The sequence below is a fragment of the Fopius arisanus genome, unplaced genomic scaffold (assembly GCF_000806365.1).
Source record: "Fopius arisanus strain USDA-PBARC FA_bdor unplaced genomic scaffold, ASM80636v1 scaffold00097, whole genome shotgun sequence".
NCBI classification, from domain to species: Eukaryota; Metazoa; Arthropoda; class Insecta; order Hymenoptera; family Braconidae; genus Fopius; species Fopius arisanus.
In genome coordinates, this window is record NW_011887836.1 from 400,995 (window position 1) to 417,264 (window position 16,270).

The following is a 16,270-nucleotide window of genomic DNA, read 5'->3' on the forward strand; positions in this document are numbered from 1 at the left end:
AGAAAGTAAACTAGAAGAACGGTGAATCTTTACCGAACTACCAGATCAAAATCTGCCTAATTTTATCACAACGCGGTGATTTTTTTATCAAAAAATGATCTAGAGGGAATTTTACAGGAAAATCTTTTATGATTTTAAGGATGTTCCACACCCTTTCCGCCAAAATTCACGTTTTTTATTTTTCTGACAAACTTACGATAGGATTAACGGAAAAAACAAAGTTTTTTCAATTTGTCATTCTTTATTGACCGACGAAGTTTCAAGGTGGTGCAAACCTTTCTCCCGCGTTTCTTCTAAACTTTCAACAACAATCGCAAAGCTGTAGAGAAGACTGAAGAAAATGATCCCACCACCACGAAACTTCGTGAGCCATTGAATAATTAAAAAATGCAGAATCGATATATTTTTTCACGTCAAACTCATCGATAATTTGTCAGAGATATTCATAAAAACCTGAACTTTGAATAAAATGTCATTGAACATCCTTCAAATGATTAAAGTATTTAATTTCAGTGACCCCGCGAACATCACGTCTGCAAATAAATTTCCTTAGAGTCTTTCGACAATACGACCCTCTTCCCCACAGTTTCTAATCTCTTATCAGATACACAGATAAATCATCCACAAATTAAATTCACTTTCCAAAACGAGCCTAGTACGAGGAAAAATTCGCAAAGTGGAACAGAAGAACATTTTTAGGATTAGTGAATTGAGATAAAGTTGAGGTGTAGGAGGGAGTTGATCTGCAGGAGGGAGTGACTGAAAGTACAAATGCTCGTGGCTTTGCTACTGGCTAACGACAATAGTAATCAGCAAGTGACTGCTCAGCTCAACGGGGAAGGTGCACGCAATACTTTTGAATATCAATCCGTAGTTCAACAATTAAGTTCAAAACAATTTTTTCAGTGAAAATTTTTACAATGTTTCGGTAGTGAATTGGTCGATCCCTTTAAAAATAAAAAACAACGAGTTTATTGCGCCAGAAGTGATCAGGGCAGATAGTGCATTATGACAGAAACTGGGGAAATTGAAACAAGGTAAAAAAAAAATTCAAATAAAATAACGTTGAAGGGATTGGCGCAAATATTTACCTCGACGAAGAGGTTCGTTCCCCCAGGAGTCGCGAAATTTTTGAATGAATCCATCAGGATTGGACAACTGTTCTCTGATTTTTCGCAAAATTTAAAAAATTAAAAAAATGATTCCACTTCGGAATCATTTTATCTCAAGAAAAACAGAATGAAGAGGTTTACGAGGCATCAGTTGGAATGATGATCAATCAACGTCAGAGAATTTCAGACATCGACTGAAATAATAAAAGAAAGAATAATATTTTTTCGATAGAAATTTTTTTATCTTTCATTTTATGATCAATGGGATGTTTGGATTTGTTTCGTTGGATAAAAAAGAAACGGATGAGTTTTATTTTGGAAAGATGAATAAAGGAGAATCGGAATGAGCAAGTCCGAGTGAAAGTGACCTGTCGTCGATTGGCATTTAACGTGTGTATGTTAGGTAACTGACGACCAAATTGTACCTGACTACACTACAGAAAAATGACGATTGTTTACGTCCAGCTCGACAATTGGGAGTCAATCGTCAATCATGTCAATACACCGGTGATCAGATTAATATTCAATACTATCGGTCTTTTTGAAATTCACTACGCAATGTAGAAATACATTCGGTGATTTGCTCAGTATCAATTATTTCCTCTTTTAAATGAGGATTTCAATGGACAGAGATAATAATATAAGCAATTACGTAAACGTCATTTTCCGCTAGCGCGAAATTACTGATTTCAGTTTGCTATTCGAATTTTTGAATTTGGAAATTCAGCGATTCTTATTTCCGTTAATTTACGCGGCGTAGAAGTGGTAATGTCAGCGGGGAAAATTTCAAGATTCTATTAACCATTTGTTAACCATTTTATTAGCCCACTAGACATCCGGCGCTCGCCCATTTCTACCTGACATTAAAATGAGTAAAATTTCAACAACTAGACAATTTAACGTTTTAGCGTTTCAAAACGTTTCCGTATAGTATTTAAAAGAAAATAGTTCACGTTGCAATAACGTCAAATTGAAGACTAAACTGGGAATTTATTCATGTAATTATACACTCCAGTGAATTAATTGCAAGTCTCATGATGATTAAATATTTCTGCAATGATTCCTATCTTCCTCAATTCTCCATTTACTACTCTCAATTTTACACTGGCTTCAGCATTTTTTTGCTGACATTCCGAGGCTCATCTTCGGTTCGCAAATTTCTTGAAGTAAATTCTATTGCTACAAATAAAGATATGCAAATATTTGCCTCTTAATCCTCTGTATTTTCATGTAGTGCGCAATTTTTCTTAGCGAAGGTAAAATTCTCATGTTCTTGTTTAACATTAATTATTGGTATCTTTTGACGCATTGTAATCATCTCATTCCATCCATTGTGTTTTTTTATTATTCAATTTGCTCGACATGTCGATGGTGGACAATAAGGAAAGAATGGGGAGTTGTCGCGATAAATTTATTTCAATCAAGAGACTGACTGATAGCGAGATGGATACCATTTTTGTCACCTCGTGATCTCATCACTATCTGCAGATTTTATCGAATTTATCGCCAGACTTGAGGGAATAGTCAATGAACGATTGTCGAATGGAATTCATCTTATCGAAGGATGTAGCTGCGATTTTATGATTGTGAACATTGTGGTACATTGTGCTATTCCATAGGAATTACAAAAACTTGTTCTCTAGTGATTCAAATCATTCGAATCAACTCAATAAATCAATCGAGGTGGAAAGAATAATTAGAGAAAATATAATGATTCTTCTGCATGTTATCAGTTGTCAGTGTAGGACAATTCCTAATTGATGAAATTGCCGAACTTTTATAGAACTTGTTCATGAATACTCATTCTCGTGCTCAGGTGTTACATATACTTGTCGTAATTTGAGCGACCGGTTTACGCATCGGTTACGACACAATTCTCACAAGATATTCCTCCACCATCCGATTGGTGTAGCTCTCACACCAGCATGAGACCCTCTTCACGTTACATCTGCTAATTGCACGGAAATATCTGTACATGTGCAGCATTATATTTTTCCATCATTCTCAGACACATATTGAGGTGAAAGAAAACTCAAGTCGATGTTGCGAAACTAAAATTCATTTTTTTTTCGCCATCGGCTCAGGAGGCTGATTTGTCACTCATAATGAGGGAAGAGATTGATTTTCTCAACAATCGAATTTTTTTATCAACCACTGGTTGATTGTGAGTATATTCACATTATAGATCGAGGACTTCTGGGAAAAGAAAGTGACTTTTTTTCCAAATCGAATTTTTCTGTCAATCAGCCGTTATTTCCGCTTATTTCTGTCGTTTATTTCTCAATATCCGAGGCAAACCCCAAGGGAAAGTGATTGAATGTCAGTACGTTACCGAACGCAACAACCTAATAACCGGAAGCTTTAAAATACAATCGATTTCAGGACAAACGCGAAAAAACCCATTCTACTGCGAGCACTACACCATCATTAACTGTGCAAGTGTTAGCGAAGGTCCACATTTCCTTCACTCACTACTGGATAAAATCTAGGTGAAGGTAGACTCAGCGAAGAGGAAAATACGAAATCTTGGAACCGCGTTAATCATCAAATAATCAATTCTAACAGCCAATTATCATTTACCAATCATAAAAAAGAAGCACAGAGAAACCGAAATAATAAATGACAAATGCCTTCCATGAAATCTAGATTTAGATTCCAACGCAATTTTAGCCAGGATTGAAGTAATCTAGTCATATCCGCCATAGATTACTAAACACTAAAACAACCGCAGGATTTTTTAATGGAAAAATTAATAATTCTCAGTAGGGAGAAGCTACCGGCCCGAGATCACAACGGAAATGAAGAGAAGAAAGAATGTTCAAAGTGGAGACAAGCAGCTCCACAGGTGTGTGCTGTTATGGCAAAGAATCTTCTGCTGCTGACGTTTGGATCAACTCTAGGTTTTCCAACAATTCTTCTACCTGCATTACAGAAGGACGATCCTGATATTCCAGTAACAAAGGACGATATCACATGGATCAGTGAGTTAATATATGAATAAAATTAAAATCATACTACATTTAATAATATTATCGCATATTAAATGTTCCTTCCTGTCGCCGACCTTGACATTTGATAGTCTTTCTCTTGATGATCATTCTTCAATCTTGTTCTCGTCTTAGTCCGCGGACATGCCACATTTCTATTCCCTTTCTCCACATTTATCTAATAAAAGCTTTATTTATTATTGGACTGGCCCAAGCCTTTAAAATATACTTCAATTTCGAAGTTGTTTAATAATAATGATCTTCTCTTTGTAACAGGCAGTATAAATTTATTTGCGGTACCACTGGGGTGCCTGGTGAGTGGTCCACTCTCGCAATATCTCGGACGAAGAAAAACGATGCTCATATCAAATATACCATTCATAGCATCATGGGTGATCCTTCATTACGCAACAAACAGTGCAATGATGTTTATTGCACTGTCATTGACAGGTCTCACTGGTGGATTGACAGAGGCACCAGTTTTGACGTACGTCGCCGAGGTGACGCAGCCACATCTCCGTGGCATGCTGGCAGCCACTTCAACTATGTCAGTAATTCTGGGTATCTTCACACAACTGTTGACAGGGAGTTTGACAGATTGGAGGACAGCCTGTCTCATCAACCTCACGTATCCTATTCTCTGTTTTGTTACTCTTGCTATTGTACCTGAGAGTCCTTACTGGCTGGCGGGTAAAAAGAAGATAGGAGAGGCTGAAAAGTCCCTCCGGTGGCTACGAGGGTGGGTTCCACCATCAAATGTCCGGGAGGAACTACAGCTGGTCATCAGGGCTACTGAACACGGTCCAAACGACGGGGATGAAAAAAATAACAGCCAGTGGAATCTATCTCCATTTCTCAGGAGAACTTTCGCTGTTCCTCTGATGCTCGTCAGTCTCGTATTTTTTCTGGCAGCCTTCGGTGGATCAGCAACTCTCCAGACATTTGCCGTTTCAATTTTCGAAAAAGTGGAAGTACCCATGAATAAATACACAGCCACAGTGATTCTGGGGGTTGCTGAGCTCCTTGGAACCGCTACTTGCGTTGCCTCTATCCACTTTGTGGGGAAAAGGAGACTCAATTGGGCGTCCATTAGTGGAACTGGCCTCTGCTTCTTCGGAAGTGCCATTTATATTTATTTGTTGGAGCTCAAGGCGATTGAGAGGGCCGTCTACTCCTGGATTCCAACTACTTTTCTTATTGGATCTGCCTTTATTTCGCATATGGGAATTAGACAACTCGCTTGGATCCTCGCGGGTGAAGTCTTCCCAGCGAAGGTGATAATCAGCATATTTTTTTTAATACGTTTAAACAAAATAATAGATGATAGAATTCGACGCCAATGTCTCATAAGGTTGAAGAAATAATTGTTAGTGCATTTTTTATTACTTTCAGATAAGAAGTTCCGCGACTGGAATAGCAGCAGCAATAAGTTACATATTTATGTCAGTCATAAATAAAATATTTCTGTATATGGTTGATGCAATGGGTCTCTCAGGGACGTTTCTTTTCTACGCTGGAATGAATTTGGTCGGTGGTGTCACACTTTATTTGACATTACCGGAGACCGAAGGGAGGACTCTCAAAGAAATTGAGGAGCATTTTGCTGGGATTCAAAGTCTCAAACACAAGCCGAAAAAGGATGGACTTGGCAATAAAGAAAAATGGGCGACTGCCAATCCTGCGATGGTTCTCGATGATGTTGAGAGCAAACTCTGAGTGCTTATCTAAATACTCTGGCTTTCTGTTTTTGTTTTATACTCAAGGTTCTTCTCATTCTCATTAGATTTAATTTCCTCTCTTCATTAGGATGGAATATTGCAGCTGTAGTTTAGGGCATTTGAATGGAAGATAGATTGCCTTGTCTTTCTGTTTCATTTCCGAATTTTGTAAATATGAAATTGTGGGTATTACAGAGTAAGACCTACGGGAACGTTTGATAATGTTTCCGAAATGTATAAAGAATCTAATTATACGTTTCATCAAATAAAGATATTTTTTATTATGACAATTTACCATTTAGATTTTCAGAGAATCCTCAACACCTCTTGTTTTTCTTGTTGGATTTTATATTAAAATTCCAAGCCTGTAATTTCTTGATGGGTGTGAAGAAACTCGTGACAACTTGAAAGAATCTATCGTGACGTAATAGCAATAGAACTCGGAAAATCTTCTTTGGGACAACCGGCATTGTCATATCTTTTCCTATTGTCCTTGACAATTTTTTGTGTATTTTCTGACCTTTCGTTCTCATACTGAACCTCCTCTTTGGTTTTATAGCACTAGATAAATCAAGTACAATCATTTGATGCGCTATTCGCAATATTCTCTCTCATTTTAAATCCCAGAAAACCCAATAGAGACAATTATCGAAATAATTTTCAAACTCACCGGATTCGCTGTGTATGGTCTTTCTTCACAGCATCTTCAAGATTTAGCCACTGAAAATTCTCCTGAGAAATTTCCCTCTCCTTCTCCAAAATTTCCCTCTGAATCATTTGGTTTCCTCCATGCTCCATATTTGTCAGATTAAATAATGATAACGTGAAAACCGATTAAAATTTTAACGGAAATATCGACGGGTAGACTTTGGCGTACAATGAAAATTTCGGAATGTCAATTATTTTGGGAATTAAGAACAAAGGACTGCACTCGCGCACATACAATACCACGAGCCGAAGACGAGTTTTACGATTCCACCAGTCAAAAAATCCATAACGCACGTATTTCGTGTACTATTTTACGTATGCCATCGGGCTCTCGCTTTACTCAGTAGAATCGCGTGATTCCGGACACCTATGACAAAATGTTTTGGGCAAAAGAGTTTTTTTTTCGCAGTGATTATTTTGAGAAGGACGAAAGCGTTCACAAAGATGGTTGCACTTGATTTTTAGCGGGAATTTCAAGTGCTGCCATCTAAAAAACGATGATCCATCATTTGACGGCTGTCGCTGTTGGCGCTGTGGGCGCTCTGGCCCTTTCATCCATACACGTGAAGCTGCCGTGTTGCTGGGATCCTCGTTTTGGCGCACAATTAGGTAAAGCACAGTAATTAAACCCTAATTAATAAGCCAACCCGAGCATAATTTCTCCCCAAGTCAATCCTCCAACGTCATTAAACCAAGGATCGCCCAAAAAATCCGTTGTTAACGATTAAAACTCGTAATTACTCAGCTGGAGGTTGACCGCACGTTCCTCGTGAGCAGACGGCGTGCATTAAAATTATTCCTTTCAGTTTTTTCTCATGCGTTTGCACGTCTATTTCCGAGTCATCCCCAGAAATCTCAATGGATGATTCAGCCTCTCTGAAAGTGCTCCGTTATGTAATAGTCCTTTGGTGTACTGTAGGTCCTTGGACTAATGATTTATTTTACACTTGGTTTTCAGAGTTGAAGCATAATGCCGTCCGACGCCAAGAAGAAGCAGCAGCAGAAGAAGAAGGAGGCTGCAAAGGCCAGGCAGACAGGAAAAAAACCAACGACTCAGGCTAAACCTGAGGATGGAAAGGAGACGTCCTGCACTCCACCTGGAGAGGTGGAGAATGGTACCAGCAATGGAGTAATCTCTGCTGAAGAGGCTCTCTGCATGAAACTTGAAGCAGATGCTCGTCTGAATGCTGAAGCTCGTTCGTGCACTGGAACTCTGGCATCTCATCCCCGCAGTCGAGACATCAAGATTTCGACGTTCTCCATAACTTTCCACGGTTGTGAGCTCCTTCAGGACACGATGCTTGAGTTGAATTGTGGGAGACGTTATGGTCTGCTGGGTCTCAATGGCTCTGGCAAATCGACTCTTCTCTCAGTGGTAGGTAATCGAGAGGTGCCAATACCCGATCAGATTGATATATTTCATCTATCACGAGAGATGCCAGCCAGCAATAAAACAGCTCTTGAGTGCGTGATGGAGGTCGACGAGGAAAGAGTACGTCTTGAGAAATTGGCTGAGGAGCTCGTAGATTGTCCGGAGGAAGACGCCCAGGAACAGCTGATGGATGTTTATGAGAGACTCGATGACATGTCTGCTGATACTGCTGAGGCACGTGCTGCACACATCCTTCATGGTCTCGGTTTCACACCCAAGATGCAGAAAACTCCCACCAAAGACTTCTCCGGTGGCTGGAGAATGCGAATTGCTCTGGCACGTGCACTCTATGTCAAGCCACATTTACTTTTGCTCGATGAACCCACAAATCATCTCGATCTCGATGCCTGTGTGTGGCTTGAGGAGGAGCTCAAGACGTACAAACGAATTCTCGTGATTATATCCCATTCACAGGATTTCCTTAATGGCATATGCACCAATATTATTCACTTGAATAAAAAGCAGTTGAAATACTATACTGGAAATTACGAGGCTTTCTGCAAAACGAGGATGGAGCTCCTGGAGAATCAGGCGAAGCAATACAATTGGGAGCAGGATCAGATAGCCCATATGAAGAATTATATTGCAAGGTTTGGGCATGGATCTGCCAAGCTCGCCAGACAGGCCCAGTCCAAGGAGAAGACTCTGGCCAAAATGGTGGCACAGGGATTGACTGAGAAAGTCACTAATGACAAGGTGCTCAATTTTTATTTTCCAAGCTGTGGAGGTATACCACCACCTGTCATCATGGTACAGAATGTCAGTTTTCGATACAATGACGATGCCCCTTGGATTTATAAGAATCTCGAGTTTGGCATTGATTTGGATACGAGGCTGGCCCTCGTCGGCCCCAATGGAGCTGGCAAGAGTACATTGTTGAAACTGCTTTATGGAGATCTCGTTCCAAGCAGTGGAATGATTCGCAAAAACTCTCACCTCCGAATAGCGAGATACCACCAACATCTTCATGAATTACTTGACCTAGATATGTCCCCACTCGATTACATGATGAAGGCTTTTCCTGATGTCAAAGAGAGGGAGGAGATGAGGAAAATCATTGGACGTTATGGACTTACTGGTCGCCAGCAGGTGTGTCCAATCAGACAGTTGTCTGATGGCCAACGTTGCCGAGTCGTATTTGCTTGGCTAGCCTGGCAGGTACCGCATCTACTTCTCATGGACGAACCCACCAATCACTTGGACATGGAAACAATCGATGCTCTTGCTGATGCTATCAATGATTTCGACGGTGGAATGGTCCTTGTTTCTCACGATTTTAGACTTATCAATCAAGTGAGTCATTTGACATCTTTTTTGCACTCTCAAAAAATAAGTAAAAAGTAATAATCCATAGGTTTCAATCAAATATCGAATTTATACAAACATTGATTTTTATTTTTTAATAAAGTCGATGTAAGAAGAATTCGTAGATGAAAGGGATTCACCTTTGCCGCGTGTGTTATCAATGTGATACCCACGCCTTCTCCAAGTGAATACATTATCCAAATAATTTAAATGTCATGAAGTAAATTGAAGAGTCAATTTTACCATTCGTGCAGTTTTGTCTACAACGCTCTACGCTCTTCATGAATTTCTATGATATTTAATTGTTTATTTTTTAATCATCAGGTTGCCGAGGAGATTTGGGTATGCGAGAACGGAACAGTGACAAAATGGCAAGGTGGAATATTGAACTACAAGGAACACCTCAAGTCCAAAGTTCTGAAGGACAATCAGAAGAGAGAGAAGGAGTTCATGAACCGAGGAAAATAATAATCCCTATTTTTTAACTGACCAGAATAAATCCCGGAAAATGAAGGATAATTATACTTGATTCCATTGCCGCCACATCCCGCGTATGAATCGAAATTCATTCATCGTCTGATCCAGCGCTGCTGTGTAGCGTTTAAACTGATGAGTTCAGCCTACCTAGCTAATTTATTTAAATAAAATGGAAGATATGAATTCATCGTCAATGAAACCACGTGCAAATCATTGTCATCAGTGAATTTTGAATGGTGATAACGTGTGGACTAAGTGTCTTGATGGATTTCATCGCTATTGAATATCCACGAACATTTTTCCACACTCTGGAACATATTAAATTGATTAATGAAATTTTAAAATAATTACTACTGTATTAAATAAAAATACACCGATTGAGAGAGCATTAAATAATGTCATATTTTATTCTGATTTCGTCTATTTCAATCGTAATACATATTTAAGGGTTCCCAGACTTGAACCCTTTACAATTCTTTATTTTCAGGTAAATTTCGGGAAACTGCCAGTAGTGCCTGGATATTCCTGGATATAATACTGTATAAAAATTGGAAGACGCTGATAGTTTTTGTCATTATCAATTTGTTCAGATCATTTGGAAGAATATTCCATAAACATCTAATAAAAAAAATAAAGATATATACACCGTATAATAGAGTTCTTCACATTTTCTTAATATCAACGATCAATAATTGTTGTCAGAGACGATGATTAAACTGGAGTAGAAGCGGGTATACTGCAAGATGTTTCCTGAGCGAGTGCAGCATTCCTGAGGACGAGGAGATGAGAGTCCATATCCTGCAGTGCCTGATCGATGAATGCTAATTTTCGTGCCTGACTCTTGGGAACTCCATGTTTGGTAACGAGTGCCAGGTGAGTCACAGCAAGAACTAGAGCTGCTACCCTTGCCTCCAGGAGTCGGGCATCAAGAGGTGGATACAAACTGCGCACTACGTCATCTACACGTGGGGGAATGCGCCTTGCCACCTGTTATTTCAATTAATATTTATGATTGAATCTCACATCAGGGAAAGGAGAAATCAGTAGATAAAAATGATGAAAATTACATCGACTATTTCCAGAGGTACGGTATTACTGTTTACAGTTCCAGCAATTGCAGTCAGACTTGCAGCTAATGAGTGACAAGATCTCAAAACAGCTATGCAGGGTGGAGCTAAGCCAGTGGCATCGTCAACCCACCTAAATCCAAAAGCAATAAACAAATAAACCGATTGATTCCTTCAACCAAAAACGTAAATAAAAAACCAATAAATTCGAACCTTTCAGCCCCAGCAAGCCACTCCTCCCCCTCCCACACATCTAATCCAAGTCCCAATCCATTTTCGCCTTCTAGGAGATCCGAATTCAGATCATTTGAGTCCTTCTGCTTCTGTAAATAATAAATGACGAAAAGTCTTACGAAAATCCTTATAAAAGACGCATAAAAATCGATTTTTTTCATCATCACGTACGTAATAACACCGCTGTCTCCTGCAAATGACCAGCAGGACAATCAAAGCCCCCAGGAAAACTGCAGCAAGAGCTCCTAAAGCAACAGCGACGACGGTTTCCATCCCTGGTGCTCCAGTGGAAGCACTTGAGCTGCTCAACAGAGGTGAGCTCATCACAGGCACGACATTCGACATTTCAATAAAGGAAAAACAAATAAAGAGAAAACAATAACTTGAAATTATGATCACATTGGCTATGCTGCAATCGTTGCAATCGTTGCAATCATCATCAGGAATGGTATCTCCTGGTGCTTGTTAATGGTTGAGATTGAGGCGCCTGGCACCAATTGTATTTCAGTGGGAGGCGGCTGTCAGCTGTGGCGGAGTGGCGGTATCAGTCACCAAGTAAAAGACTAAAACCAACACAGAAATATTATCAACTGCGTTTCCATTAGTCGACAACTCTGAGCGCCAAAACGTGCGTTTTTCGATTTCAATGAAGAAAATTTCCATTATCCTCACAGAGTGCAATAGAATAACACTTGAGCCAATTTAATTACCTTTAAATACTGTTTTATTGTTTCAACGACAATGGAATAATTACAACTAAATGCGAAATATGTACAATAAACGTAATACAATTGACATAAGTACTCGGCCAAGATACCATGCCATACAGTAACGATCATAAATTAAATTTTCATCGTTAGATATTTAATTACTGGCCGCAAATGTGAGCCTCAAGCTCACCCTATTCATTACAACAATCAATTAAAATACGCAATAGAACTGGTATTAGACATTAACGAGCTAGATACAATATTCAACCTTTAGATCTTCTAATTACGTTCAGTCATGAACTTCCTGAGGATTATTTATCCCACAAGAGGGGGAAAAATTCATTCGAGAATCTTCAAGATCAATTCCATTAAAAAATCTTGTAGAATATGTATAAACAATTTCTCCCGTTGATAGACATATATTGAAAGTTATTTTGGACTCTTGGTGGTGTCACCGGTGATTTTCTCGTCTTCGAGTTCCAATGCGAAATTCGTGATCCCAGTGATGTGCTTCTTGGGGGACCTGTTGAGGAGGTACCTGATGGGTGGGCTGAGGAGGTCGTAGTCGAGATCGGCTGGATCTTGAGGACCAGTGAGAAAACTGACGAGTGTCCCTATGATAACTGTGACAATGCAGCCGATGGCACTGTACCAGAGGTAGCTGATCCTGTAGAAGGAAGAAACCATTTCTGAAGACTCTGTTGGCATGGAATCCATTGCGGAAGTGTTGTTGAGGCCGAAACAGGATTCAATGGATGTGAATTTGGTCGTTGTCTCGATTTCTCCATTGAGCACAGCCACCTGAGCTCCCAGGCATATCCACAGGACAAGGACGAGAGCTGTGAGAGCTCCAGCTATCGTTCCCTTGGCGTTCGACCAGGGGATGAACATTCCCAGGGTGAACATCCCCAGGGTTATCCCTCCGACCATTCCATTGAAGGAGAGAGCAACCTGAAATGCAGATCAAGAAAAACATGAGCAAATCTTACGAACAATAAATGAATTTGAATGAAGACATTATTACACACCTGAAGAACACTTCCAAGACGTTCGACAATGAAGACAAAAGCGAAGCTGAGAACTCCGAAGAAGATGCTGATCCATCTGGCATATGCAGCTCCCTTGCTGGGAGGAACTTGAATATGGAAGAGCCCATTGAGAATATCCTCGCAGGTGAGGGCTGCTAGAGAGTTGAGAGCACTAGCTACAGTTCCCAGAGAAGCAGCGAAAATGCCAGCAACGAAGAGGCCAGGAATTCCGGGATACTTTCCCATGAAGTTCATGACATAAAGGGGAAGAAGTTGATCCATTCCTGATATCTGGGATGCCTTCAGAGGGTCGCAGGTCTTGTACACCGAGAAGAGGACCATTCCGGTGAGGAAATTGATGGTGTAAATGACAATGAGGCTGAGAGCAGAAACCCAGAGGGCCTTTCTCACTTGACCAATCGATTTGACACTCATGTATTTCTGCACAGATGCCTGATTGCTGCAGAACATTGTGGCCCAGTAGAAGGTCCCACCCACAACGACACTCCAAAAGCTGTGGCGAATTGTAGGACTGGGATCCATGACGAAGAACTCGATCCTATCGGTATCCCAGCTGTCTTTCCACACCGAAGATATTCCTCCTGCATTGATCATACCCAGGGCGACGATGACAAAGAGGGAAAGGAGCAGAACAATAGCCTAAACAAGTTTACACCAAGACAGGTAGTAAGTACCCAAAGTTTCATATTTTTATTCTAACTTTCGCGTAGATTATGAGAAAATTATGGAAAATTGAAAAAAGCTCAAAAACTTGAAAACTTTGTATGGGTAGATAAAAAAAATTGAAATCCAATGAGCCTTTGAGGATATATCGAGGAATGTATTTGATAAAAAATGAAATATCTTGGAAACTAATCATACGGTTATGTCCACCTAAAAAAAACCGCCCGATAGATTATAAGATCTACATTCATATCAAATTTAATCTTTTTATGGCAATTTTTTTGGTGTTTATCTTACCTACACCGATTTTTCTAAAAAAACAATGAAAAATGTTAACTGTGATATAATCACGTAGCTGTGGAGATTTCCGAAAAAACAGAATTATCGCGAGATTGCTATATTTCGAAAGAAAGTTGGCCAATCGATTTGGAATTTCGGTTGAAGCAAAAAATGAGCTTGCTGATGTGTCTGAAGACAAATTAGGAAAAATGTAATATCGTTCTCAACGATTTCTTAATTACCTGGAAGGTGTCCGTCATAATGACGGCTTTCATGCCGCCCTGAGACGCATAAAAAATGCAGACAACGTAAACAAGGGACACAGCTATGTATCTATGAAGTCCAGTAACGTGACTCAAAGCTAGAGCTGGAGCATAAACAGCAACCGATGTGTACAGAATCATTTGTAGCATGTAGAGACCACTGGCTAGGAGTCTGCAGTGCCTGTGGAATCTCAGGTTGAAGTACTCGTAGCTCGACGTCAATCGCAGTTTCATGTACACCGGGAGGTACAACTGCGAGGTGATGGGAATCACCAGGATAAATGAGACACATGTCATCCAGAACTGGGTGCCTTGGGAGTACATCTCCGCGGGATTTCCCAGCAATTCAATGGCAGTGATGAAACTCGCCCCGAGGGACATAGCCATCGGCAAAGTCCCCATGCTGGATCCACCCAGGAGAAAATCCTGACTGGTCTCCTGTTTTTTCGTGCAAAATGCGTAAAATGTCCCGATGAGGCACGACACCAGGAGCATAACACCCAGCACTGAGTAATCCACCCATAAAAAACTGTGCTCCAGTGTTGGATGTGCGTTGATGGACTCCTCCTGGGATGTCTGGTGCTCTGCTGAGGACGTCCACAGCACCAGGAAGAGAATCAGCAGTCGGAAACGCATCTTCAAAGGAATTACTATTAGCTTTTTTCAATTTCCGTTTCAGAAATTTCTATACGTTCTCTGCTAATAAATTAATCACATATTTCTGGATGAATTCAAATTATTGGAGGAACTTAAAAAATCGTAATTGATCCATTTTTGAATAATCAATATACTGGCATTAGCTCCAAATTTGAATTCGCACGAGACAAGGATGAATAAAATTTATTAGTTTAGAACTACACTTATATAAATTATTATTTTTCAAGTTATCGTTGGGCGCGATTTTTTGGGTGAATCGTGAAATCGTGGAAGTGAAAAAGGAAAATTTTCAGTTCGGGTATGTTACGTTTTTCTAAATGAGTACTGTCAGCATAATTATTGAAATCCTTTGATGAATTGGTATCAAACGCGAGAGGATCAGCAATCGGAGATATAGTACAGTAAATGAATTCTGGCTGAAACTGGATAAAAGTGGATACTACAGGTTTATATATGTAACAGGATATCCCAGGAAGACCACCAGGAATTCGAGACTCCATCGATTTTCATTGGCCTTCCACAGGTATTAGTCAACGCCCCAAGCTTGTCATTCCCCCAACTGTTGTGTACTATTAAAAAATTCAAAAGCTCCGGGAGTTCATTGAATTATTCTAGTAATGTCCAATCAATAAAAAAAATCCTTCGCGAGGTGAATCCGTTGGAACGGGATTTTTATTTATTTGGCGGAAATAATTCAAATAGGATATCATAAATTAGTACTTTCGGAAACAATGACAATAGACTCGCCGAGTAATATCCTTTAATGCCCAATACCACCGTCGCGTTATCAAGGTAAAAACATTCGTAACCGGTAATTAAAATCCGATTACTTACCTTTATTTCACACTTGTTGGTCACTCTCACGTACTTTAATTGCGTTTATCGTACGTTAAAATATTGACTATTATTGTTTCACTATTTTTGAATTCACTAGTTAATGACCAACAATAGAAATGTGCGAAATTGGAGTTGAATTATTATACTCGTCTTCCTGACGTAACGCATAAATGTAAATCTATTAGTAAAATAAAATCATAAATCCGCGAAAAAATCAGCAATTACTGATTTATTAGATTTTTAATTTAAAAATTTTATTGGGGTCTGAAAAAAATGGCGTAATTGTTGTAATTGTTGGGGAAAATTGTCGATAGTAAAAAAGAGTAGATAATAGTGGTTTTGGAGGAATCGACACTGTCAACTGGATTAAACCGGAGTTTTGTTTTAAGACTGATCATTTTAATTGTCATATGCGCCTTTATACGATCTCAGTCCCTACCACTGGAATTGTTTTGCGGCGAGATTGTTTCCATCCACGTTACACATTTCAGATACAACGACAACAACATACATTGGGACTCTGTGAGAAGGCGTGAAAAAAATGTGACCATTTCCAGTTTTGAAGCTCTTGAAATTCCTGAAAAATTGATTCCGTTGTGTCATCATGAAAAATTGATTGGATTGATGATTCGCACATGATTCAGTCATTTCTTGCAATTCGTGGAATTAAAAATAGAGTAATCAACACAGAAAAAAGCTATTACGTCTATTGAGTTGTAATTTAAATAAAAAAACGAATGGAAACCAGTAAATTTCCGATAAACAATTCAAT

General features: G+C 39.5%; 4 protein-coding genes across 5 annotated transcripts; 2 read left to right on the forward strand and 2 right to left on the reverse strand.

Annotated features, from left to right (window-relative positions):
• Window positions 1–779: 779 nt before the first annotated feature.
• Window positions 780–6,107, forward strand: LOC105270927 (facilitated trehalose transporter Tret1). Its single transcript, XM_011312165.1, has 4 exons — window positions 780–1,037; window positions 3,876–4,093; window positions 4,376–5,373; window positions 5,492–6,107. The coding sequence occupies exons 1-4, from the start codon at window positions 1,009–1,011 to the stop codon at window positions 5,813–5,815; spliced, it is 1,569 nt and encodes a 522-aa protein (XP_011310467.1). The 5' UTR covers window positions 780–1,008; the 3' UTR covers window positions 5,816–6,107.
• Window positions 6,108–7,045: 938 nt separating this feature from the next.
• Window positions 7,046–10,132, forward strand: LOC105270940 (ATP-binding cassette sub-family F member 2). Its single transcript, XM_011312183.1, has 3 exons — window positions 7,046–7,134; window positions 7,484–9,250; window positions 9,587–10,132. The coding sequence occupies exons 2-3, from the start codon at window positions 7,496–7,498 to the stop codon at window positions 9,728–9,730; spliced, it is 1,899 nt and encodes a 632-aa protein (XP_011310485.1). The 5' UTR covers window positions 7,046–7,134; window positions 7,484–7,495; the 3' UTR covers window positions 9,731–10,132.
• Window positions 10,117–11,603, reverse strand: LOC105270939 (transmembrane protein 98). Its single transcript, XM_011312182.1, has 4 exons — window positions 11,212–11,603; window positions 11,020–11,129; window positions 10,807–10,939; window positions 10,117–10,726 (listed from the first exon to the last, which is right to left on the reverse strand). Exons 1-4 carry the CDS (start codon window positions 11,383–11,385, stop codon window positions 10,451–10,453), a joined length of 693 nt encoding a protein of 230 aa, XP_011310484.1. The 5' UTR covers window positions 11,386–11,603; the 3' UTR covers window positions 10,117–10,450.
• On the reverse strand, window positions 11,593–15,872 carry LOC105270938 (sodium-coupled monocarboxylate transporter 1). 2 transcript variants are annotated; one of them, XM_011312179.1, is made up of 5 exons: window positions 15,496–15,872; window positions 13,984–14,640; window positions 12,779–13,438; window positions 11,751–12,701; window positions 11,593–11,603 (listed from the first exon to the last, which is right to left on the reverse strand). In XM_011312179.1, exons 2-4 carry the CDS (start codon window positions 14,638–14,640, stop codon window positions 12,180–12,182), a joined length of 1,839 nt encoding a protein of 612 aa, XP_011310481.1. In that variant the 5' UTR covers window positions 15,496–15,872; the 3' UTR covers window positions 11,593–11,603; window positions 11,751–12,179. The 2 variants fall into 2 exon arrangements, with proteins under 2 accessions (XP_011310481.1, XP_011310483.1); XM_011312181.1 differs by having other exon boundaries at window positions 13,984–14,654.
• Between the last annotated feature and the right edge of the window lie 398 nt (window positions 15,873–16,270).